The 26,528-nt window shown below is 53.6% G+C and overlaps 1 protein-coding gene across 2 annotated transcripts in view; it reads left to right on the plus strand.

Moving 5' to 3' along the window:
* Positions 1 to 26,100, plus strand: part of Mvb12b (multivesicular body subunit 12B) — a 162,787-nt gene extending 136,687 nt beyond the window's left edge. For both annotated transcript variants that reach the window (XM_028886052.2, XM_028886054.2), the window contains exons 8-10: positions 452 to 507; positions 3,369 to 3,428; positions 22,384 to 26,100. In XM_028886052.2, the coding sequence (XP_028741885.1) occupies positions 452 to 507; positions 3,369 to 3,428; positions 22,384 to 22,470 (203 nt within the window). In that variant the 3' untranslated portion in view covers positions 22,471 to 26,100. The remainder of the gene's footprint in view (positions 1 to 451; positions 508 to 3,368; positions 3,429 to 22,383) is intronic.
* The last annotated feature ends 428 nt before the right edge of the window (positions 26,101 to 26,528 follow it).

Genomic DNA, 26,528 nt, shown 5'->3' on the forward strand with positions numbered 1-26,528 from the left:
AGCTCAGTCATTCTGACCACCAGACGGCTTGTCTTTCCATGGAGACCCTGATGAGCACCTAACACCACCCAGGAGAGGTGATGGCTCAGCCTAGAGAATGGACAATGGACATGCTAGGCCAGCTTCCTCCCAGAATGCACTTCTGTCCCCTCCTAGCCACATGTCACTTTCTTCCTGCTGTCAGGCCCTTAGTGGCTCCCACCACTTAGGACATAGGTCAGACTCCTGGGTAAGGTTGGGAGAGGGCTTCCGGGCCAGCCCTGTGCTACTCCCCCGCCCTCTCTGCATCCCCGGGGGTGGAGGGCACCCTGCCCCGCTCTGTAACTCCCACTCACTTGAACTGGGCAGCACCTGCCTCCAGCCAGGGACTGGTCGGTTCTCTCTGGACTGACAGCTTAGCTTCCTGGAGAGCAATGGTGTCCTCAATGCTTTCTCTTCTTTCCTCTTACAGCGATGGATGGTGTGCCTTTCATGATTTCAGAGAAGTTTTCCTGCATCCCAGAAAGTGTAAGTTTAATGCATGATCCCCTCCCCCCGCTCCCACCTTAACCGGAAGTCCCTCAGCTTCTGCTCATGTGAGCTGCTCTTAGCACCCTGGAGCTCCCTGGGCCCGTGGGAGCATTTCTGCCCGATGATTCTCTTACTCTGGATGCTGAACCCTAAAACCAGAAGGCACAACTTCTGAGAGCTGAGATGCGTTCTGCGCATCTCTGGGCCCTTCATCTGGGGCCTGCACCTAGCAAATGCTTGAGAAGGGGAAGGAAAGAGCAGGTGGGGGCCAAGCTTCTCGAGACGCTAGCAGACGAGTGCATACGGCCACGCTTGGCATTCGAGCCTCGTCGGACAGTTGCAAAGTGTTTCCCTAGTTGAGCTTAGTCAGTCTAGCAGTTTGTTTGAGACTGACTCTCACTGTGCAGCCCTGGCTGGCCTCGAACCAGCTCTCTACACCAAGCTGGCCTTGCACTCACAGAGATCCACCTGCCTCTGTCTCCTGAGTGCTGAGATTAAAACACGCACCACCACAACCAGACTTAACGGTTTTATTTTGAGACATACAGCAGTGACTGGCCTGGAACTCACTACATAGATCAGGCTGTCATCAAACTCAGATCTGCCCGCCTCCTCCGCCTGCTGCTGCTGGTCCCCACACGTGGTCTGAGTTTTTACTTCACAGTGATGGAGCTGGCCTTGTTCCCACTGTCATCGCTGCATTCTGTGTGTGCCACACGCTCTGCTATGGCACGAGTGTCAAGGGCCTCTGGCTGTGGTCTCACCCTGAGCTTCTTGAATGACAGAGGAGCTAGGTGAGCCGGCCGAGGGCAGAGGCCAGTATCCAGACCACACGAGGTGCCTGCCAGAGCCAGGACCCTGCACTGGGTTCCATGCCCTCCTGGAGACACCCCTCTGATGGTGCCTGGTCTTCAGGACAGCCTTCACCCTCTCAGCTGTGCAGGCCCGGGCCATGCTGGGTCAGTAAACTTGTTTCTGGCTTTTATCCTTCCTGTAGAAGATTGCTTTGAGGCATCACTAAACACCAAGGCCCTAGTTTGGCCCAGCGAAGACCCCACAGTGTTTCTCTTGGACCCAGTTTAAAACCACCCGGCTGGCGATCCGACCTGCTCTGTCGTTTCCATTTTTATGAAATATAATAGGCCTCCTCTGAGCCCTTCTGGTAAGCAGCTTAATCGTGAAAAATGCTCCTGACGTGACATGGGGAGTCTAAGGAACTTCCGCAGATTCCACTTGGCTGCGTTGCCATGGAGACACTGGCACCTCTCCCGCATGCTCCCTGGGAGCGGCAGCTCTGCCCTGCTCACCAGCTCCAGTTGGGAAAGTTTAGTGGAATAGTTAGAGCTAATGATGCAGCAGCTGGACCTCTGCTGGCTCCTGGGCCAGGCAGCCAGGCAGCCCCATCCTCACACCAGGAAGGCTGGCATCTTCAGCATAGCCAAACTGCTTTGTGGCTACTGGTAGAGCAGCCCTGGGAGCTCAGGGTCTAATTCAGTGGCCCTGTCCCAAGTTTGCCCTCACAATGTGCTACTGCCAATTCAGCAAAGACTCAAGGCCACAGACGCAGGCCAAGCCCAGTGCTCAGCCCTTCCCCTGCAGCCAGACCAGAAGGGCCACTGTGCCGCTTTAACAGGCTTGTAAAGTAAATATGAGGGGCATCCAGATGCCTCGGCAGGGGAAAGGGCTTGGGGCAAAAGCCCAGTCACTGGAGTTCGAACCCAGGAACCCACATAACAAAGCCAGATACAGTGGCATGCATGTGCAATCCTAGCACCCCTAAGAGATGGGAGTCGTGAGCCAGCTGGCCGAGAGCAGAAACGAGAGAAACCTGCCTCGGCAAGGCAGAAAGAGAGCCAACTCCTGAAAGTTGCCCTCTGACCTCCACATGTGTGTGTCCACACTCACACTCTGAAAATATGCTGAATAAGTGAATAGAGAAGATTAACCCATCCTGTAGCACAAGGCAGCCAGTTTGGAATCCAAAGCCTTGGACTTGGGAGCCAGCCTCTGGCCATGCGCCATGCAGGACATCCCTGGAGCGCAGCGCAGCGCAGCGCTAGCTCCCCACCCAGGGCAGGGCTCCTAGTCCTGGGTTCTGTGGGGACCTCGGGCGCTACCTGCCAGCCAGGCTGCAGGAGGCTGGCCTGCTGCTGCTCTGTGAAAACACAGAACGAGTGTACCTGGACAGATCCTGCACCGGCAGCCTCACAGACAGGGAAGCTCACCGGTCCAGCCCGGTCACCTGCAGCTGATTCTCTTAACCTGTGTATTTGAAGAAATGTCCCAGTGTCCACAGAGCTGCAGGACCCCCATTAATGTGCAACATTATCACCTTCGCCACCTTGACCTTGCAGACCGTTAGCTGATGGGTAGTTATTTCCCTCTCCTGTCACTGTCAAAGGCCTGGAATCCACCAGAGCCTTCCCTGGACACTGCAGGCCCTCAGGTCCTCCACCACTCTCCAGACACTTCCAGCCCCTAGCCCATCACAGAAGCCTAAATCTCACTCACTTTCTCCTTTGGTATCCGGGAATAGGATAAGCTAATTGACCCTAGGCACAGCTCTGGCAGGCCATGACCCCCACCCCAATCCCCTGACACCCCCTAGTGCTGTGACTGTGTGACAAAGTAGTCTTGTTGTACAGAAGGCTCCGCCCACCATGTACTTTGTGATTTCTTCCTGGACCCGCAATGACGAGCATCACAACGTCCGTTCCTTGCTGGGGGTGAGGGTGGGGGAGGGAGTGGGGGAGGGGGGACGGGGGGGGGGAACGGACGACACGACTAGGGCAGCTTGAACACCACAGTTGTCATAAGAGCAAGGGGCCATCGAAGGGTGACTTGGTCTGTGTTTTCAGATGCAGCCTTTTGATCTCTTGGGAATCACCATCAAGTCCCTGGCAGAAATTGAAAAGGAGGTAAGTACTCACTGCTCACTCCTCTAGAGTCCCTGTCCCTCTGTCAGGGCTCTGTTCTAGAAAAGGTGGATGTAAGAGCCCTTCTGAGGGAAAAACCAGTGAGTCACTTTGAAAGCCTTTGCCATAGACTGTGACCAGTGCCTCGTCCTCTCTCCTGTCATTTGCCACCAAGATCGTCTCATATTTGGTCAACCCTCTTGATCCAGAGGAGTGTCCTAGGCCCCTCATACTTAGACACACACACACACACACACACACACACACACACACACACGCACACACACACATACACACCGCTGGATGGATGGATGGATGGATGGATGGATGGATGGATGGATGGATGGATGGCAGGCATCTGGACATCATAAGAAACACCAGGATCAGGGTCCAAAGGAAAGTTCCGAGGAGCCAGGCCTGAAACGGTGAGGTTCCACAGGAGGCCAGGCATGCTAACATTGCCCTGTTCATGGACTAGCGTCAGTGTGCACATCCTCTGTGTAGAGAGGACTGCCATGGTCACGTGCTGCCACCAGAGCTCCTCAGAGAGGGACATTTGTCTCACAGATGGAAATGGCAGAACCATTTCAATATCCTGGGTTCCTTGGGGTTTTCTTGTATGTACCCAGCCAGCAGAAGCAGGCTGCATTATTGAAAGATGGTTGGAATCAAGGAAAATTGAATCAGTGCAGTACAACAAATTCCTAAACCTGTCAAAGCAAAAACAAGGGGAAAAACTCCCCCTCTGTCTTAGATTCTCAGTGAATCCTAAAAACATGATTGTCACCTGTAGTCCTGTTTGCTTGCTGCCTGGCGACAGGAGAAATGGCTGGCCGCGAGGCTGGAAATCTAGATGTGTGCAGAATGTCACATCTGCCCTTAAATGGCTCTGCAGTCCGGCTGCTTGTGAACCAGAGGCCCAGCATAGGGTGGGCCTCCAGGTGGGATGGAGCCTGTGGGTACCCAGGGAGGCTTTGAGAGGGTGGGCTGCTCCAGCTGCTCTGGGGACAAGATAGACCGAGGTCACCTGGACAGAAGTGGAGAGCCTGGCTGCCTGACCCAGGCCACCTCCCGGTCTCTGGAGGGCAAGGGAGAGCCTGTCTCCGAGGAGATCGGCCAGTGCAGTGTGCACAGGTGGGAACCCTGCTGGCAGTGGGTACCCAGTGCTGGGGCTGGGCACTGCAGGAAGGGGCATCCCACCTCCTCTCTCCTGACCACCCCAGTCCTTGCCTGCGGGCCTTGACCATCGCATCTTTTCCTTAGGCACCTCTGTGGGCACAGTCCTCGTATTTGGGGCTTTCTTATTCTCACCCCGAGGGACCAGGTGACCTCCTTCCTCCTTTGGATGAGGCAAGATTGAGGCCTAGCCTTGTCCTGTTGCTGGAAGTCCCTTGAAGGAGGTTCTCCAGCCTGGTGGAGACAGTGGGGGCCTAGGAGATCAGTCCAGCAGGGTTCTGGGTGCAGTGAATAGATAAGACCCTGTTGTCGGGCTGGGGTGCGATATTCACACCAGATGTCTTGGCTCTCCCTCTACTCCAAGGGCTGGTACCTGGCCTAGCCTGTTCTAATGTGTATTTTCTTTACCTCAGCACTGAGCTGGGGGTGTGGCTTCCCCCAAGACACAACACTGGGTCTTGAGGACAGCTCTGGAAGGAGCTTGTGGGCTTGATCCCAGCTCTTCTAGTCGACTTTTCTGAGCCTCAGTTTCCTTTTCTGTCAGGTGGGGTAGTAATGGAAATACCAGCCATGCTCTGCTGAGACCGGGGGGTTTGGAGCGGGGCCTGAACCTGCAGAGCTGGTAGCAATCCCCATTGCCCTGCCCATCACTATTGCCCCCCCTTTTCCTGGGGCCGTGGCGGGAAGCATTGTCCGCCCATCCTGGTCAGCAGCTGAGGGGTGCCATCTTGTTTTGTTTCTCACTGTTAGTCTCGGTAAGAAGACAGGCCTGCATTTGCTGCTGAATTCTGTCAAAGTTGCCGTGGGGAAGACACAGAAAGGTGTGGGGACAGTAAGTGGTGGGAAACGGGGTGTGGAAGCAAGGGCCACCGTGAGTGGGGGTGGCACAGCGTCTGTCACTGAGGACTTGAAAGTCACCTACGCTTGCCACCCATGTGCTTCATGGCATGGTGTTCGGGCGTCACTGCCCACACTCCCAAGGACAGTGCCATCCTCTGCAGCCGCCTCAGTGAGTTTCCTGGGAGCAGCTTGATGTTGCCTCTCCTAACCCGAACACAGGGTTGCTTCTGTGATGTGGAAACCTGAAGAGCCCTCCACCATGGCCTGCATGCAGTGTTGGGCCTGGAGCAAGCAGGGTGCTGGAACTGCTGGGGAGTCCCTTAGAACAGGTGTGGGGCCCGGGAGCTGGCATGTGCCTTCTGGGTCAGGACGTTTGGTTTTTGCTTTTCATTCCCTGCTGGCCCGGCTGCCCCTATGAAGGAGCCCAGGGTCTGCTGGAAACATGCTCTGCTCACTGGCAGTTCTGTGCTTTACACTTGTTAAACCACACCCCAAACAAAACAAAAAATAGGGTGCTTAATTTTTTTCCAGCCTGACGCAGAGTGTGGGGGTCAGAAGACAACTTGCATAGTCTGTTCTGTCCTTCCATCGTGTGAGTTCCGGAGATGAAACTCGGGTAATCAGGCTTGGTGGCAGGTCTCTCCCCAGTAAGCCATCTCACTGGCCATCTGTGAGTTTGGAGCACAGGCTAGACCTGAACATCTAGGACCCTGCCCCTAGCTCCTCCCCACAGTGGGAGCAAGGTGTCTGGGAAGTACTTCCTCTGTGGGCAGAAGCAGTGCCCAGCCATCCTGCAAGAGAAACCAGGGCTGAGGTCCAGTGGACAGCCAGAGTCCCTGATGGTGACTAAGCAGTCAGCAGGTGGTTCCAGGGAAAACAAGAGGACTAAGTGTGGCCTATAAGTATACCCCTGCCCTGTCTCCTGAGAGGGCACAGCTTGAAGTAGTGCCCATCCCTAAAGACAGCTGGCCAGTCTGTCTGTCCACCATCAGGCTGAGTGTGTTAGTTAGTGTTCTATCGCTGTAGAGACACCATGACTAAGGCAGCTTACAGAAGAGTGCATCTAACTGGGGGCTGGCTTACAGTTTCTGAGAGCTAGTCCATGACCATCACGGCGGGAAGCATGGTGGCAGGCAGGCACTAGAGCAGAAGCTAAGACCTCACATCTGATTCACAAGTTCATGCAGAAAAAGCAGGACAACCAAGGCCACCCCAGTGACACACCTCCTCCAACAAGGCCACACCTCCAGATCCTTCCCAAACAGTTCCACCAACTGAGGACCAAGCATTCAAATACATGAGCCTGTGGTGGCCATTCTCATTCAGACCACCTCACTGAGCATGCTCTCTTGGAGGTGACATGGTGTCATGGACAGGACTCTGGGGAATCTTGGTGTCCATGTTCAGATGGTGCAGGTGACAGGATAGTTTTATAGGCAGGACACAGGTGAGTAGTGTGCATGTCTGTGGTCGAGTGCCGTGTGTTAGTAGATGTGATATGGTATGGTGGGCAGGTCCCCAGTCTGCCTGTGTCAGATGCTAAATCTTCCCGTAGTTGGGGTTTGGGGTTTTTTGTTTGTTTGTTTGTTTGTGACAGGGTCTCAGTATGTAACTCTGGCTGGTATTGAACTCACAGAGATCTGCCTACTTCTGCCTCCAGAGTTGATAGCCATGCTCAGACCTCAGACAAGTTCCTTTGCCTCTCCAACCCCAGCTGGAGCACAGGCCTCATGGACCAACCCCATAGCATGGTGTCCCTACTGGGCGCCTCACAGCTGGCAGAGACCTTCGTGTGCCTCAGCTGTGGTGCTCCAGAGTTCCCGGCATGCACAGCCCTTAGATTACAGGAAGACACCCAAGAAAGGTGCTATTTAAAAGTTAGAGTCAAAATACATGCCATTAAGCTGCATTGTGGCGGGGGAGGAGACACTGAAGACAAAAGCCTCACCATTCAGGCACACACTGAGATGTGGGTGGTGGAAATGAATGAAGCCCTGATTAATACAGTAACTCAGCCTGGAAGGCTGGCACACGCTCCTCTCTGCCCATCTTCGCAGAGGCCTCAGCAGGGTTCCTGTCAGTTAGATCAAGGCAATAGGCTGAATTTTGCTACCTCCCCTTCCCATGGGAGGTGACCAAGGAGTCACACAAGGTTTGTTGGCCTGTCCCAGCATGGCTTCCTCTTATTTTCTTGCCTCTGTGGGAGGGTGGTATGGGGCTACTGTCCTCACACAGCCACACTGTCCTCCCCACCCCACACCCCACCCCGCGCATGCTCCAGCAAAAGCTGCTCTGTTGAGGAGTGAGGAAAAATGCAATTCCACAGCGGTCCATGATGAAGCATCTTCCCATGAGTGAGTAGATGGGCATATAAATATTCCCGTCTCCGCAGCTCTTTATTTCCCTTGTAAGCACTTGCCCCATTTCTCCATCTGATGGATTCCCTGTCGCAGCCAGGGTGGGCGTGCCCCACACTCGCTTTCCAGCCACCTCCTCAAAAACCATCCCTGCCGCGACTGCCTGCATCCCGTTTGTCTCCACCTACCTATGCTGCCATGGGCTTCCACCCCAACCAGATCAACCTCACTGCCCTCTCCATCCCAGGTCTCATGGGCCAAGAGGCGGGACATGGAGGCACATCCCACACAAACCTTTTAAATCAGAAGCAGTGCATCCCTGTCCTGAAAGGGCATGCGCAGCTGGGAAACCAGTCCCTTCAGGCTCCATGTGAACCAGCTCACCCAGAACCCTTGGTGGGGCACATGGGGCTGTGGCGAGGTGTTCTCTCATTAGCCTACCTCTCTTGCTGGTGGAACAGCCAGTCTCCATTTTTTGTAGGACTTGAAAGCTGAAAGGGGGAGAGTCTCATTAGCAGAGGGACCATCTAATATTAATCACCCCCTTAAAATTGACAAGGGAGGCAGTTCATTTAACCACTTAATTGCTACAGGTTTTTATGGGCTGCTGTTTGCAGACATATTTAATGAAGAAGTTATAAATCTAAGAGAGCTTAAAATTTTAATTTTATCCCTAAATATTATCCTTGTTCTCGCGTTTGTAGTCGGGCCTCAGGAGTGTAGTCACGTGAGATACTCTTTAAATGAACATATTTGCTAACTGGCATGATTTCAGTTTTTAAAACATTGGTTCCAGCAATTAGGCTTTTTTTTCCAGTTCCCAAATGACTAGAGGAATTCGTCTTGATTATAATTGCTCTTAGCCACGCATATCTAATTTGTGTCTTTTTAAGTGTTAATTAGTAAACAGTTTGAGCTGACATCTTTATGTGTTTGCCTGTTGAAAAATGGGGCTTATTGCTTGTTTGGCTTGGGGCTGATCCGCTAGTATTTACGTCACGACTCAAAGGTGAAATTAATGGAAACGCATGTGGCAGCATGAGGTTAAAAGAATTTTCAAATTCAACTTCTGGATGTCCACTTTGCCGGGACCTCTTCAAATGAACAAGGTTAGGGTGGGCTGGGGAGTTGTCTGCCGGATGGAAGCCAGGCAGGTTTTTGAATTCATAATGAAATGGCAGAGTCCCAATTTTATCGCAGCTAAGTGTTCAGATCCAGGCCAGTTGTTCCTTCTTTTCTGCTGTTGGAAAGCTTTCCTTGTGCTTATGAATGTGAACTGATCTGAAGGGTTGAGATGCAGCCGCAGAAATACATGGTCCCTTTCCACCATCTAGTGGTTAGGTCTTGAACTGCAACAGATTACATGGCCGCCTCTCTTCTAGGTAAGATGCAAGGTTCTCCACCCAGCGTCAATGGCTTTATTTTCAGCCAGAAAGATGAAATATTTGGAAAAATAAATCTGCCTACTTCATGCACTAAGTGTAATTAAGCTGGAATACTCTTATTTCCTCTTTATATTCGTCAAAGGCCCCAGCTACCACCCAAGTTTCAGAGCTCACACTGACTTGAGACCATTCCAGCTCAAAACAAAGAAACCCCAGAAGATGGTATGCTGGTAAGGTAGGGTGTGCCAGTCAGCCGACTGCACCAGTTTACTGTGCACCCACGCTGAGCTGTCGGCATACATGTGATGATTGCCAGTTGCAAAGAAATTGTTTTTAATTTTTAAAGAACCTAATGGGTGGGCTAACTGGCTTTTCTGAAGGCACAAAAGATGTCTTCCGAAATGTGGGAGGAGTTTGGTTCACCCTGCCACATGCTCTACAACCACAATTCATGCCACAGACCAGCACCGATCTTGTTGGTATGGTATCATTTGAAGCAGCTTGCCAGTCAGAATAGATTGTGTGCACACGTGCGCATGTGTGTGTGTGAATGCAGAAACCAGGAGTCAACATGCTATCTTTCTCGATCCTCTACCTCAGTTTTGAGGTAGGGGCTCTCACTGAACCTGGAGCTCACTGATTCAGCTAGGCTGGCCTGGCCAATGAGCCCCAGGTGTCTGTCCGTCTCCATCCTTCACCACGGGGGTTATACTGGCTTTTACACAGATGCTTCTGATCTGAACTCAGTCCCTCCTGCTTGGGTGGCTGGCACTTTCCAGCGGAGCCATCTTGTCTGGCCCAGACATCAGCTTTTTCAGTGTTGTGTGTTTTCCCTACAGACAACTATTGCACATGCATAAAAATGCAAACCTAGAAACACATGGAGTAGAGTGAACATCCCACGCTGCCCACCCTGGACACACGTGCATGCATGCACACACACGAGCACACACACACACACACACACACATACATGCACACACACGCACACCATTAGACCAGCTTGCCTGCAATCACAGTTCTGTGACCTGCCCCCCACTCCCGCTCATTCTAAATACCTCCCCTTATGCCCACAGGTAACTGGAGCTCTCCCTCCATCAAGGCAGCTTCTTTCACAGCAGATGGAGACTATTACAGCAGCCACCACGGGCCAAAAAGCAGTTTACAGCTCGTTCCTTCTAATAGCCACGTTCTAATGGCCACGTTCTCTGCCTTTTTAAAAATACTTTTTCTGAGAATTTTATACACAAACACTGTATTTATATCACTCCATTACCTCTCCAGCTTCTCTTGGGTTTCTCCCACTCCCTTTCAACTTCATGACCTCTTCAATTATTGTTACACACACACACACACACACACACACACACACACACACACACACACACACACCACTGGGTCCATTTAGTGTTGCTAGTACATTTTGCACTTGGGACTGACCACACTGGATTGGCTGACCACATGGCATCGGATAACCTATCGAGTTCATCTCTCAAGAACTGATTCTCCCTCTCTCGGCAGCCATTAATTGCCTAGAGCTCTTCCTCTAGTGTTGGGGCCGTGTGAGATTTTTCTCTTGTCTACATTGGGATGTCAGCTAATAGCGTGACTGTGCAGGTCTTGTGTGAGCAGCCATGTTGTTGAGATTTAATGGGTACATCTCCCTGCTTTAAACAGAGGACACTATCTCATAGCTGGCCTCCTGGCTCGCTGGCTTTTACATTATCTCCCGCCCCCCTCCTGCCAACACCACCTGCCATGTTCCTTGAACTTTTAGGGATAGAGCTCGTGTGTATTTATCAGTTGGGCATGTGCACCCTACAGTCAGATGGTCTTTGCATTTTGGCCAGTTGTGGCTTCTATAATGGTCTTGTCTTCTGCAAAGAGAAGCTTCTTGGATGAGGAGTGAGAGCTGTGCTTCTCTGTGTTTATAAGGGGCAAGTATTTAGAATGCTGTTGGGAATCAGACTGATTTAGGCATGGGCTTACCAGCCACAGGTATTTGCCTAGATTTATATTAGCAGGCATGCATCTTCCTATATTGAGCAGGCCTTAAGTCCAGCTAGGAGGCATCGGTTACCTCCAAAATACGGGTGCCACTGTTCCTCGTCACAGATCACGGGCTTTACAGCTGAGTAGGATTTTAACGGCTCTGCTCCCTAGGCAGCCCACAGCCCTTTGTCTACTTGGGAGCTAATCCTCAGGGAGAAGGCTTCCAGGTCAGCTCCAGCTTGACTTCTCCAAGTCCCGTGTCCAACATGCACAGCACCTTCAGCAACAGCGTACTGCCTTCCAGTTCTAGGGCAACAGCAGTGACCTGTATCATAGGCCCCCTGACCAACAGCTTGCAGGCTCCTCATGCTTGGCGCTGGGGGTTTTGTTGTCTGTGGCTTTGTGGGGTGCAGCCTCACCCCCATGCCATGCCCTTCTATGAGGATGCTCTGACATACTTAGCCAATCACCTGCTGACTGACTTTGACGTCATCCCCAGTGACTCTCTATCAGTGCCTATAACTTGATTTCCTGTGTGTGTGGCTTTGTCCCCTGAGTGGGGCTTTCTTTAGAAGGGGAAATATTAGTTCTTTGCTTTCCAAATGGAGGTGAGCCCACTTAAGCCACCCAAAGGAGCATGAGGCTAGCTTTCTCCACATGCCAACCCCAGCCCAGCAACACTGTGCTTTTCACGATTGCCATTGTTACCTAGAGCTGAAGGTCTCCATGGCCCCCACGTTGGTCTGTCGTCAGTGGCTGTCCACTGGTTGCATTTGTCTTGGGAATCTCTCCTGTTGGTGCTTTTGGCTTGGTGGTTTTCCTCCAGCTTATTTAATATTCATCCCCCTCCCTTCCCCTCACCTCCCCTCTCCTCAGGGTGCATGCATGTGTGGGCACACTTGCCCATGCAGAGCTGTGTGCAGCGTCCAGAGCTTAGCATCCCTTGTCTTTCACCTGTTTTGAGACAAGGTCCTCCCTGAACCTGGAGCTGCTGTCTCCCCCAGGCCGGCCTGTGAGCCCCGGACCTCTTGTTGCCCCCCCCCCCCCCGACAGCTTGGGAGTTACAGGAGCAAGCTGTTAAACTTGGCTGAGTTCTGGAGATCCAAACTCGGACGCTCATACTCACATACTCACATACTCTAAGCCAGCGGTCCTCACCCTTCCTAACACTGCGACCCTTTAATACGTGCTGCGGTGACCCCCAACCATAAAATTATTTCCATTGATACTTCCTAACTAATTTTGCTACTGTTATGAATCATAATGTAAATATATGACATGTAGGATATCTGACATGTGACCCTGTGGGGGTCATAACCCACAGATTGAGAACTGCTCCTCTAAGCCATCTTTCCAACCCCTTCTCATTCACTTTTTAGTGATACTTTTCTTAATTCTTTGAAATTTACATACAATGTATTTTAAATATATTCACCACCAGCCCCTTCCATTTCTACCCCACCCTCACCCCTTCTTACCCACCTTTGAGATTTCTCTATTTTTCTTTTTCTCCATTGAGTCTGCTCTGGTATGTGGTCATCCTATCAGGGGTCACATTAAAAGACTCCCCTCTCCCAGGAGTTTCTCAGGCGGGTAGCTGGGGTGGGACTACCTGTCCACTTTACTCTCCTCTGAGGGTTCTTGTCAGCTGCCCGTGTGCTGGTCTTAGCACACTATCACAGCTGCTGTGTGTTCATGTGTCCAGCGGGGTCTGGGAAACACCATTTTCATGACAGATATAATCGAGCACCTTTGGCTCTATATATTTATTTATTATTGGGTTTTTTTGAGACAGGATCTCAGTGTATAGCCCTGGCTGTCCTAGAACTCACTCTGTAGACCAGGCTGACCTCGAACTCACAGAGATCCGCCTGTCTCTGCCTCCCAAGTGCTGGGATTAAAGGCGTGCGCCACCACCGCCTGGCTTATTTATTTTGTTAAGAATTTATTTATTTATTTATTAAAGGTGCACGCCTTTAATCCCAGCACTTGGGAGGCAGAGACAGGCGGATCTCTGTGAGTTCGAGGCCAGCCTGGTCTACAGAGTGAGTTCCAGGACAGGAACCAAAACTGCACAAAGAAACCCTGTCTCGAAAAATGAAGAAAAAGAAAAAGAAAAGGAATTTATTTTAATTACATGGTGGTGGGATGGGTGCATGTTAGTGCACCTGGGGAAGCCAGAGGCATCAGATATCCCTGGAGCTGGAGTTACAAGCAGCTGTGAGCTGCCCAACTTACGCGCAGGGAACAGAACTCAGGTCCTCTGCGAGAGCACTGTGTACTCCTCACTGCTCGTCCATCTCTCCAGCCCCTGCTGCTGGCTCTTATAAATCTTTCAGTGCCCTCTTCCTGAAGATCCAGAGCCTTGGAGGAGGGTGTGATACAAATGTCTCCAAATGTCCCTTTTAGGGCTGGGCTCTCCACAATCTCTGTGTGTCGACTGCTTGGTGGTCATTGCCACCTACTGCGAAAAGCTTCCCCATTTGGGGGTAGGGGGGAGGATCGGACCCCGCCCCTCTCAGTCGGACCCCGCCCCTCTCAATCGGACCCCACCCCTCTCAGTCGGACCCCGCCCCTCTCAGTCGGACCCCTCCCCTCTCAGTCGGACCCCGCCCTCTCAGTCGGACCCCTCCCCTCTCAGTCGGACCCCACCCCTCCCAGTCGGACCCCTCCCCCCTCAGTCGGACCCCGCCCCCCTCAGTCGGACCCCTCCCCCCTCAGTCGGACCCCGCCCCTCTCAGTCGGACCCCTCCCCCCTCAGTCGGACCCCACCCCTCTCTGTCGGACCCCGCCCCTCTCTGTCAGACCCCGCCCCCCTCAGTCGGACCCACCCCTCTCAGTCGGACCCCACTCCTCTCAGTCGGACCCCGCCCCTCTCTGTCAGACCCCGCCCCCCTCAGTCGGACCCCACCCCTCTCAGTCGGACCCCGCCCCTCTCAGTCGGACCCCACCCCTCTCAGTCGGACCCCACCCCTCTCAGTCGGACCCCGCCCCTCTCATTTTTAAGAGCCCCTGGGGAGATGCTTTGGGTTTTGTTTTCACGTCATTCTTACAATGAAAACCACTGCGTTTTCTTATTTTATATTTTAAAATACTGAACATTAAACACCAACTACTTAGTCTGTTTGGCATGTTCTAGGAAGAAAACTCTAGAGCTGGCTTTATTTCTAATGTTTTCGGCAGTTTTCAGGTCATTTTCTTCTGTGACTTCTAAATGTCACCTTGCTGCATCTTTGTGTGTGTGCTGTGGGGCTTTTCCTGCACTTTCTGTTCCAACTCTTGCTCTGTGACTGCTCTCATAAATGATGGGTTAGTTCTGTGCTCCCGCTGATTCTCCTAATTAGAGGCACGATTCCATCTGAACCTTACAGACTTTCAAGGAGCGGAGAGTGTATCAACTACCTTTTTATTTTGAGAGAGGGTCTCCCTGGTTTCTCTGTATATTCCAGAACGACCTTGAGCTCATGAATTTCCTGCCTCAGCCTCGAAAAAACCGGAATTACAGACACGCCACCACTCCATTTTTCATTTGTTTGGTTTTCGTACATTTGGTTTATTTTAGGTGCATGCTTATGAGGTCAGAGGACAACTTGAGGGGCTGTTTCTCCCCTACACCATGGAGGTCCCAGGATAGAACTCAGGCCATCAGGCTTGCACTGAACCCATGGGTAGTAGGTGGCTTGACATTTTACCTGGCATGTCCACCTGGGGACAGGTGTGTTGGCTTACCTGGGTCTTTGCGCATTGGCCAATGGGAAACCAAAAGGGTTTTCTTCGAAGAGTTCTCTTGTGTTTCTTTTTGTTGTCCTTTTGAGATGGGGTCTCAAGCAGCCAAAGCTGGCCTTGAACTCTGTACGTAACTGAGCATGCCCTTCAGCTTCTGGTCCTCCTGTCTCCACTTCCCAGTGCATGTACCACCATGCCAGAGTTTTACAGCTCTGGGGATCAAACCCAGGCCTTACGCACACTGGGCCAGCACTGGACCACCTGAGCCACCTCCCAAGCCCCCTCCTGCTTCCTTTCAAGACATGCCTGGGTGTCATGCGACCCAGGCTTCTGTCAGCAGGACCGTTGCTTGTTCCGTCTCATCTGTCACGTGATAGACAAAGTCCCCAGCCTTGGTAGTGAGTCTAGAGCCAACCTCTCCCGACCTGAAACAGCAGCGATATCTTCTCCTCGTCACCCTGCCCAGACAAGAGCCCAGGCACTGTCCTGGTCTCTGGGTAGCAGCTGCCCCTTCTGGTGTCCTAGTCTCCTCAGCAGGACCTTCTGGGTGCCTGGGCCTCTTTAGTGGTAGTTTCTTCTCTCAGTATCCACACGTTCTGCTCTGGTCTCTCCTTTTCTCCTGCTTAAGAGTTGTCCGAGCATCCCTCCCGCAGCTTCTCATCAGGATGGGTGGCGGCTTCTCGGCAGCGGCATTTGGTCATCTGTGGAGACGGCTGCTGTTCTTCCTCTCTGCATATTAACCCGGGGAACTGTGTCAACAGAGTCCCGGGTCTGAGTCCCTGGGTCCCCCTCTCCTCACTGGCCTTGAGGTTTTGTTTTTGCTTCATGTGTATCTGCGTGTGTGGTTGCCATGTGTGCGCAGGTGCACTCACAGGCCAGGAGAAGGAATCAGATCCCAGAGAGCTGGAGTTAAGAACAGCTGTGAGCCACCCAGGGTGGATGCCGGAACCAAACTCAGCTCCCCTGGAAGAGAAGTGACTTCTCTTAATGGTTGAGCCTCAATCTCAGTGGTTCTCAACCTTCCTGATGCTGCAACCTTTTAATACAGTTCCTCATGTTGTGGTCACCTCCAACCATAAAATTATTTCATTGCTACTTCATAACTGTAATTTTGCTAGTTATGAATTGTAATGTAAATACTTTTAGATATAGAGGCTTGTCACAGGGATCATGACCCACAGATTGGAAACTGCTGCTTTACGTTTTGAATTTATTGAAGGCAGCAACTCCTAAGAGTGACTACCAGAGAGGGTATTCCCTAGTGGCTAGGGCACCCAGCATGTAAATAGAAGAGCCGTGGAATTGTAGCTGCCGCAGTGATGGGTTCCAAGGCCACATTGTCTGTCAGGGTTCTATCATCAGCCTTGTGCAAAACCAGAGTGAGTCGAGGTGAATGGTAGGGCTCTGCCTGTCCTCCATGACCGTGTCCTCCACGACCCTGTCCTCCATGACCGTGTTCTCCACGACCCTGTCCTTCATGACCGTGTCCTCCACGACCCTGTCCTTCATGACTGTGTCCCACTCTTTTCTCTGGGTTCATGGGACTTTTGTCCCACACGTTAAAATAAGGCAAGTCCCCAAACTCAACTAGAAGTTGCCAGGCACATGTGACAAGAAGTGTCATTACAGCAAAAATGGAGTGGGACAGGGCCTCCACAGAGCATGCCAAACAGTCTGCACCCCACCTGGAAGGACATGCCACACAGTCTGCACCCCACCTGGAAGGCAATGTTCTTTCACATATTTCCATTTTCTCCCATGACCGAGAAAAGAGGAACATTACAAACAGCCATTTTTGCAGATGTCGAGGTGAATTCTGAAATGCTATCTCAATGCTAGGCAGCCCAGAGGCTGTGGCACAGCTGTGGTTTCCATTCAGCACCATAGGCATCTGCACATACTCAAACACTCGCGCATACACACACACACACACACACACACGCGCGCGCGTGCCCTGTGAGACCACAGCAAGGGGAGGCTGTGGTTTGTGTCTGTAGAGCGAACCTGCTCCCATTTTCTCAACTGCGTGACTTCTCTGCCAATCTTCTGCTCTCAAATGTTAATAATTGTCTTGAATACAGAGACTCTCCATCTTCCTGCAGGATGTGTCCCTGTTGACAGGGGGTATTATTGTTGCCATGGTGTGGCAGCCTCAGGCCTCTGCCTGCCTGGGAAGTGTGCACTTTCTCCAGGAGAAGCACGGAGGCCGATGGTCACTGGGAGTCAGACGGTGTGTGGCTCTGCCCTGTCCCTGTGGAGAGAGGACAGGACTGGTGTGCTGGCTGTCATGGTACCAGTCACCCTGCCCCGTTAGGGGCCCGGCTCCCCCAGTTTGCTTGTGGCACTCTTGCCGGACCATGCTTTCACCCTGTCTGCCCATGTCTAAGGAACCATTATCTGAGGCCGGAACAGACGCCTCTAAGAAAAGCTGACAGGACATGGACCACACAGGTCCCTCCCTGTCCATCCCCAGCCGTGCGTGCCCTCCCGTTGCCTGAAGGACTGGCTGTAGCCCGGAGTTCCCAGCTCTGGCTGCGAAGTGGAATACCTGGGGTCCTCGCTAGAGGGCAGATGCAAGGCCTAAGCTAGCTCATCCCAGGAAAGCAGGGCAGCAGGGCTGAACCCCAGAGCCGAGACACAGCTTGGAGAGCATAGAGCTTGAGTGGAAAAGGGCCTTCCAGAATAGAGGTTCTCTGGAGGCTGGGCTGTGGGTGAGGAAGGACTGTGGCCTAAGAACTTAGTTACAAATGGAAGGCAGGTTTGAGTCTGGGCTATGGCAGTGCCTCAGAGAACAGGCAGATGGGTGACTGTGTCCAGCCTTTCCGCTTCTCTGAGGCACACAGTTGTTCACAAAGCTCATCCTCAGGAACAGTGATTGAGTTCCAAAAAATTTACAAAAACTTCAGCTAGGTGTGGTGGAGCATGCCGTTAATCCCAGTACTTCAAGAGTTCCAGGCCAGCCAGGACTAAACAGAGAAGCCCTGTCTTTAAAGAAATGACAAAACTTAATTTACTTAAAACATCATGAGATAGTTTTTGAGTATTTTGTTCTAGGCTGCATTCATAGCTATCCTGGGCTGCCTGGTCTAACCTCTTCTGTTCCTTCTGCCCTGATGTTAGGCCATCTGTGATAGGCCAGCCCTCCTCTACTGTTCTCCAGCCCTGAATCACCTCTGTGCTTGAGTCTTGGCCTTTAGTTGCCAGCATTAGAGGCTTACCCGGGCCCCAGACTCGCCCTTGTCCATCCCCTTGCAGGACCTCTGTGGTCTGGTGCGGTATAGCCTGCCTTTGCTCTGGTCCCCACGTCCCGCTGCAGCCCATCAAGGGGTGGCATGGACACCTGGCCAGCTCAGCACTTGCTCCCAGTGCCCCTCTGGGCCCGGGCTAGTACTCCCCTGGCTCACTCCTGGGGAGTCACTTCCTGGGGTCTCAGGAAGCTGAACCCTTCCCCAGGTGAGTGTGGTGCTGGACAGAGCCCTTCCTTCCTGCCTTCCTCGTCTAGAGCCCTCTGGTGGATATGACAGTGAATGCTCGCCAACCCAGGCCGTGCCTCCCCTCACCAACCATTAAAACAGGCCAGGGACTTGTATAAACGCTGTTGATGTCCCCATCGCTGCCTCCTGGGCACAGGTGCTGTGGGGTGTGCTTGCACAGAGCACCCCAGTGGCTCCCCAGCTCCCGTGAGTGGCAGGAAATGTCTAGTCACCCCTTTTCATGGTACTGCAGTGACAGCCTCTGTGATGATGCTCCCTTCTACTAGAGGGACACTGGTCTCATGGTGAGCAAGGACTTGTGGAAACTGTGACCTGTCTCTGCCTGAAAGGCCTAAGACTGTTAAAGGTCCTGGGCCCCTGGAAGTCCCCGACAGAGCCCCTGACAGTGACATCTCTTTCCTAGGCCAGGCCAGCGGTACAGTTGCAATGGCAGTCTGTGCCCACCAGAGGGCACACTGCCCCACACTGCTCAGCTGAACTGGGCTCTGCACACCAAATGCTTTTTAATTGAAAATTTTTTTAATTCAAAAAGGATTTGCTGTTTGTACTCAAGTGCAGGTTTTCCTTATGCAGAAGACTAATGTCTTGAGTAAACAGATCTGGGCTCAAATCCACCTTCAAAGGTACTCTCTGTTTGCCCAAGGGAGTGAAAGGCTTCCAGAAGCGGCCCTAGTCTCTTGGGCAAACATTTTGGGGACGAGGAATCCCAGGCGGAGGACATCGTCTGTGGGAAGGTTATCCGCAGCCTAAGGGGGATTATGTCGGGGGACATATGTTGAAATTTCATTTGGGGAATTAGGGGAACAAGAGTGGGGGTGGCCACTCTTTCCAGCCAGGATAACCTAAAAAGGGAAAAACTCCAGGGAGAGGGCAGGGGACCAAGGGGTCTGTGTGCTGTGTCGGCCCCCAGGGTCTCCCTGTGCGCGGGCTGTAGGGCAAGACAGGGCAAGTGTGCACTTGCAGTTCCTCCCTGTACTCTGTGCCAGGGTACGAGAGAAATGGCAGATCAGATGGTGAACTGGAAGGCAAGTCCTTGCCCCTCCCAGAGACCCTCTCTTCCTCCCAGCCATCACAGGCCTGGACTGCATGACCCCCACATACTGAGGCCCCCTGCTTGGTCAGCCAACTGCCCCCCCCCACACTGCCCAGGAAGCTGTAGCTCCATCCACATGCAGGTGCCCAGCCCCAGCCCCTGTCTCAGACTGAATAGTCTGGAGCCAGGCCAACCAGACAGTATCAAATGAAGGAAGCGCCACTGCCCGGGGCTTCCTCCTGCCCTGGGAGCCGAGCACAGCAGAGCACACTCCGAGACAGTTCAGGCTGTGTCTCCAGCCCTGACCCTGCTGGGATCACCTGAGAGACACTGCACCTTAGTCCTGGCTTTCAGAGTGGGGTACCCCGCCCCTTTTGTCCTTGGTCCCTCCTTCCTGGTACCCATCAACCACCATGTCATAGACTCTGCCCCTTCCACTCCTACCCTCCCCACATTAGTCCCAGATTTGTGTTGGTCACAGGATTGGTCAGGCTGGCTCTCAGAACTGACCCCAACATCCAGTCACCTTGAAGCCACTTGAAAATACACACCTCAGATCATCCCAGACCCCACCACCAGAATTACATCCCATCTAGCCTGGGGCTGGCGGGCGCCAGTGAGGATCTGTGGCTCACACCAGGGTGTTGCCCCTCACACTGCTCCAGGGCTGTGCATCCTGCTCCCAAGGGCTGCCAGCCCCTACCCTAAGGGCATAGGCCTGTCTTCTTGTTGTCTGAATGCATGCTCTTGTCACTGTGGCCCCAGATACCTCTCAACACCTTCCCCCCACACACACCACACACACACACACTTACTGTCTCTTCCCCTGGACACTCCTGGGGACCCACTCCCAGCCACCAGCAAAACCAATGCTCTCTCTCCAGCCTGCACTTCCTCTGGTGTCCTGATGCTCCAGGCCCTTGTATCATTGGGAACGGCACCTGGGCCCTCCATTCCAAGCCTGTACCATAAGCCTCCCTGCTCCTCTGCCCTGCCATGTTTTGCTCTTCTCTGGGAAAGGCCCATGCTCCAAGAAGTGCTCCTGCTTGAGTCCTGGGCTGTGTGGAAAGTTCCCAGGCCCCTCTGCCACCACCCTATGAGCCCTAGGCATAAAGGATTTCATAGAACTTATGCCTTTGCAATCCTGACCCGCACCCCTAAATGTTCCTTCTCCCACCCACTCACCGACACCCCAACTGCCAGCAGAGTAAGACCTGTAGGTGCTGATAAAGCCAACAGAGGCTGTAACATGCTACTGTTCACTGATGTGCACACACCTGAGCAGCCACCAGGTGGCAGTGTTGTGCTGACCATTGCCCGAAGTCTCTTGGGTAGCCAGCTGCCAGTAGCCTGATGGGATGTGTTAGCCTGATGGGATGGTGTACCTTCAAGGGTCACTAGAGGGTAGTGTTGTGGAGGGGGTGCTGTGGGATGCTCTGATGGGCTCCCCTCATAGCCACCAGATGTTTAGTTGGAAACCGCTTGCTACCAAGGATGGACCTGTGCCACCCCTGGGATTAGAAGACCACACCTCACCTTAGAAGTGAGTCCATCAAGATCCTGGGCGGGGAGACCTGCCCGAGGGCTCCTGCAGCACCCGGCCCAGTCTGTCTACCCATCCTGGTAACAGATGCTGTGGAGCAGGACGCACCGGGTTGCGTGGGTGCTGTCTTGAGTGGCTTCTTGATCATACACTGGACCTCAGTCCCAGCTGCTCCTCTTTCTCCCTGCTGCCCGCAGCTCTCCGTGTGTGTGTGTGTGTGTGTGTGTGTGTGTGTGTGTGTGTGTGTGTGTGTGTGTGTGTTGAGGCTGGTGGGCCTTGATTGGCCAGTGCACATGCCAGCAGGGCCATGGGCCACACGGCCTGGCTGGGGGCTGCAGCTTCTCCTGCTGCAGTCGGACCACGTTCTCCTCCACAGGCTGCATAGCGGGTGGGTGTCCTGCAGAGTAGCCGAGCTCAAAGACGGCGGCTCTTCTCAGAGCTGCATTCTGTTGGAAAGCCTTCTCAGGGCCTCTCGCTCTCAGAGCCACCACTCACCACTTCCGACTGATTGAACATGTTTGGCAACCACTAACCTAAACATCTCTCACTTAATGTTGCCAGGCTATTCCACAACCCCCCTCCACCTCTGTCAGGATGAGGAATCCTCCGCTGCTCCTCACCAATGGCCACATTGAATGTCTCAGCCTCCAAGTGAACTGCAGGGCCCCTCTCCCCACCCAAATGACTTGTTGCTTCTCAGAGTTCTCACTGGACTTGGAGCCTTTTACTTCCAGCCCCTACAGAATTGGGGTCTCCAGTGTAAGAGTTAATAATCCTCCATAGAACTGGCTCTTGGCTCAGGATGACAGCATGGCGCACACCACCAAGGATCTGCTTGGCCCATCTGTGTAACTGTGCAAGGTCCCCACCAGGGCAGGTTCTGGGTGCAGTGAGGAACATTTGCAGAGGGTATGCAGTTGTGAGAGCAGTCCAGAAGCCCTTCCCTGGGCTCTCGGGCCACTAAAGTGCTGTCCTGGACAGTGCACAGTGTGCCTGGTGGCAAGGAGTCCTGGGATCTGGGGGCGGAGGGAGGCTGCTGGTCAGGCATGGAGTCCACTCACAGGTCTTTCCCCACAGCCTTGCAGTGGTCCCTCCTTGAGGTACAAGCAGGAGCAGGAAGGTACTTGCCTCTTGGCCTGGCATAAGGTCCTCATGTGAGCTTGCCATTGGTACCAGAAATGTGTACTCAGCAAAGTCTTACCCTGCAGAGGCAGGCAGGGATTGTGGACACTACCTACCATTGCCACCTCCTGAGCCTGTCACACACACATAGGAACAGTAATATACTGTCCCAGCTTCAGTTCCCAGCAGCCATTCTGCCCAGGGTTCAGCAGGGGCTGGCATCACCGCTGCTCAGCCGGGGCCTTCTCTAGGGTCCTCTGGCCTGACTGCCTCTGTTCCTCCTCTTGCAGTACGAGTACAGTTTCCGCACGGAGCAGAGCGCAGCGGCACGCCTCCCACCCAGCCCTACCCGGTGCCAGCAGATCCCCCAGTCCTGAGGAGCCCACAGCCTCCTGGGGGAGAAGACGTCTCCTACCCGGTGCCCAGACTACTGATGGGGTGGCTGGGGGGAGAGTCACTCCCTCCCCCACCTGCCCATTCTGCTTGCCCTCCCCACTGACCAAGAGACTCTGGGCTGCTGTGTGGTCATACATGGTCATCAGCTTGCCTGACGAGACTCCCCTGCCTCCCTGGGAATATTGTTTGTGACTAATGTATGTGCTGTTAGTGACCAGAGGCTCCTAGCACACCTGTGTGATGACCACTTACCCCACAAAGAAGAATCCTTCCCTACCTGGAGTCACCCATGAGGGCCCGGGCACATGTTCCAGCGGCCCAGTGATGCCCTCTGGCTCCCTTCAACTGACCATCACCCACTCTAAGAACCCCACAAAGCCACTGTCTCCCTCCTGGAAGACTCCAGGGTTGACTGCATCACATAGGACCCTACAAGATGCACTGACCATTTCTGACCCAGGCTACCTGAGAACAAGCATTCCTGTCAATAGGCTCAAGTGGCCCATGCATTTCATGAGGACACTGAGAAAACAGGTCTCTGCTTCACTCCAGACAACCGTGGACTCTTCCGCTAATGCACACACTGGATGTCCAGAGAGCACAGATGGAACTCCGGTCTCTGTGGAGGTAACTGGGGGCCTACCTGGACAGAAACTTGGCTGCTAGGGTGCTGGGCCTGGCCACAAGCTCCAATCCCCACAAAGGGCTCATCTATGGAGCATCCTCCTGCCAGCAACAGCCTCCGTATGCCTCTGCCTCGTGCCCTGACCTGGTGGCGACTCTGAGAGGCATGGTACCCAGCCCTGCAGGGACTCAGTACAAGGGCACTAACTCCTCTCAGCCAGGCCCACCCACAGTCTAGAAGGCACCTCCTACCAGGGATCTGCTGTTTTGAAAAGTCCCTATGTCCCAGGCCTCTGAATCTTGGCTAGTACATTTCATAGGTGTCCATCTGAGGTGCCAAGTTCAACTCCACATGTGTTGCCATGAAAATAGTAGCTAGCCACTGCTGTCCCAGCTCTCAGCCTCTCGTGATGCACTGCTTTGCCATATTTGGCTATTAGGGTTTGTCTGACATTGGTCCCTGGAGTGTCTGTGGATGTGAAGGTGTGCACAGTGGTCAGTGGCCATAGGCAACTGCACTCCAGTGGGTACAAACCTCTCCAGTTACAGCTCCAGAGAGCCACAGGCAGCTGAGTGGCCAAGGTGCAAAAGGATCAGCAGCAAGAAGCAGCCAAGAAGATGGCATGAGCCAAGGCAGGGCCAAAAATACCTCACCAACCTCATCAGCCCCTCAGCTCCTCAGGCCCTTTGTGGCCTACCCTCCCTCCTCAGTCAGCCTTCTTCGCTTGATGGTACTTCATTTCTGTGTCAGGAATGGTCACCTCACCTTCTCTCAGATTTGAGCACACCCTGTGGGGTACCCATCAACCCCCCTGACTCTGGGTCCCACAGCCTCTAGGCAGCACAGGCCACGAAAAGGTAGTTAACTCAAATGCCGGTGTCCCAGAGGCCTGTGGGTCAAAACCCATGCCACACTGGTGCTCAGGAGAGCTGATGAACTGTCCACCAGACGGCTCCATAAGCTGGGGGCCTGAGGACCTGTGCCTGCTGCTCCTGGTGTAACCACCAAGTGGCCCAACAGGGAAGCGAGCACTCATGGCCTGAGTTAACTGGGAAGGTTGGGAGCTCTCCTGGCCACTTCCTTTATGCTTGCACACATTGTCTCAGCACCTCTTTCCATTCCCAGTTGTGAAATTGTCCTACCAAGTGAGGCCAGGAGGCCCTCCCCCGTCCTTCCCTTGATGGAGAACGTGGCTCCCCGAAGCTCTTACAGGCCCTGGGCGTCCCGAGTGAAGACAGTGGACCCTTTGTCGGTGATCAAAAAGGCCAAGTGAAGAGGTCCCTGGAGGCAGGACGCGGGCCCTGCAGCCCACTCACGCCCTCCCACAGGACTCTGCCACTGGGACTTGGGCCCTGCAGCCCACTCACGCCCTCCCACAGGACTCTGCCACTGGGACTTGGGCCCTGCAGCCCACTCACGCCCTCCCACAGGACTCTGCCACTGGGACTTGGGCCCTGCAGCCCACTCACGCCCTCCCACAGGACTCCGCCACTGGGACAAGAGCAAACTGCAAGCTCTGAGCTGGAGTAACCTCGGGACATGGCAGACTTAATTTAAGAATAACCTTGACTGTGAATGTTGTAGCGTCAACAGCTTCTAGCTTTTGAAGTGTTAAGGACAACTTGGTATCTGTTGTAAGTTTTAGGTCGCACCCAACCCCTGGTTTCCTATCTTCTGGCAGTGGTAGTGGTGGTGTGTGCACACCCTTGTTCACCTTGTGTGGACCCGGCACAGACCCAGACCGGGAGGTGGGGCTGCGGCTCACAGCAGAATGGAGTGGCCTTTGGTGTATGGTGTGGAACACTTGTCCGCACTCACCCGGCCACTGTGAGATGAGCACACGGAACCCTGGGAGGTGTGAAGAGCTGCAGCCTCTCCCTTAGGTCTCCTCCTCCCCCACCAGCATGTCCCACAGCTGCTGCTGTCCCTGCCAAGCACACATCTTTCTCTTGAAAAGGCTAGCCAGAGCACAGCACCCTGCCCCACGGTCCCCACACTGAAAAGTCCGTTCCTTCCTAGGGCCTTGGAAGTGGCACATGGCTGATGAGCAGGGGCCTCCAGGCTCACTTGCAAATTTATCATAAGGCCAAGTCTAAGAATTCACATCTGCCTCACTCACCTTGGGAAAAGGACAGGTCAGAGTCATGAGTATTCTTCCTGGTGGTCAGTGGCATGTGGCCACCTGTGACCATGGCCATTCTGCAGGAAGAAGCTGACGACCCTCTGTCAGAAGGACATACACACAAGGGCCCCAAGATCCTGAGCTCACCCCCTTCCTTCACTGGGCACTAGACCTGGCAGTCTTAAGCACATTTCCTGTCATCCCCAAACAAGCCCAGCACTGGGTGCTCTTTGTCTCCTGTCACATGAAGAGCCTGAGGCATATCTGTAAGCTTGCCAGTGGCAGGGGCAGAACCTGACCCCAAAGTCCCTGTGCCAACCATCTGGCCTCTGTGCCCATCCCTGCGGTGGGCTTTCTTTTGCTATGGATTCACCTCACCATGGCAGTGGATTCTGGGCACAGGTCGGGCTGAGAGCTTATCCTGTGCCTCCTGTGACCCGAGGACCCCCAGCCTGTGAGCATCTCTCCTGCTGCGGTCATAGGAAAGGCCTTGATGTGCCGCCAGGCCGTGAAGTGCCGAATTCACGGAATCGCTCTGTGTCCCTCTGCCCCCCAGAGCCTGGTGAAGCAGCTGGGCCCTCGTTCCTGTACCCAGCTCCCTCTCAGGTGAGGTGGCACAGCAGAGCGGCCGGCTTCCCCTGCTCTGGGTGCAAGATGGAGCAGCCACAGCCATTGCACCAGTCCAGGCGGTTTCCCTTCAGAGCCTGCAAGCTGCTGGGCCACCGTGTGGCGCTGGGAACAAGGCCCTTAGGCCCAGCTGCCTTCCTGTGTATTTATTCAAGGTGACTGCTTGGCAAAGGGGGTTTCACTGTGTGGCTGTATTCTTAATATAATTTGTTAAATAAATGTTTGTTTTAACCTCTTTTCCCCAGTTTGCTGTTATTTTTAAAGCCAGCAGAGGTCAGTGTCCCTCAGGGGAGGCCTTCTGGCCAGCTGCAAGCTCTCTCTCCTGCTTTCCAGGGCTCTTGAGGGCCAAGTGGCCACTACCTTCACTTTTCAGATTTCTAGAAAGAGCTGGCAGGTGACTTGAGGGTTTCAGTACCACCGACATCCTTGACCCTCGGAAGCTCCTGAGAGAAATCCCAGTTGCTAGGAACAAGACCCCAGTAGAATGCAGAGGGCTCTTTTATCTCCTGCCGCCCCGTCCTGTCTCTGGACCTCAGGGCTCGGCTGGCTATCAGCGTGTTGGGATGCAGCTCCCCTGCTTTGGGCCTGTCCTAACTGCTCACCTGCTGCAGGATGCCACCTGCAGAGATGGCTGAGGGTTCCACACACACTGTCCTAACTGCTCA

This window comes from Peromyscus leucopus, chromosome 4 (assembly GCF_004664715.2).
Source record: "Peromyscus leucopus breed LL Stock chromosome 4, UCI_PerLeu_2.1, whole genome shotgun sequence".
Taxonomy (NCBI): Eukaryota; Metazoa; Chordata; class Mammalia; order Rodentia; family Cricetidae; genus Peromyscus; species Peromyscus leucopus.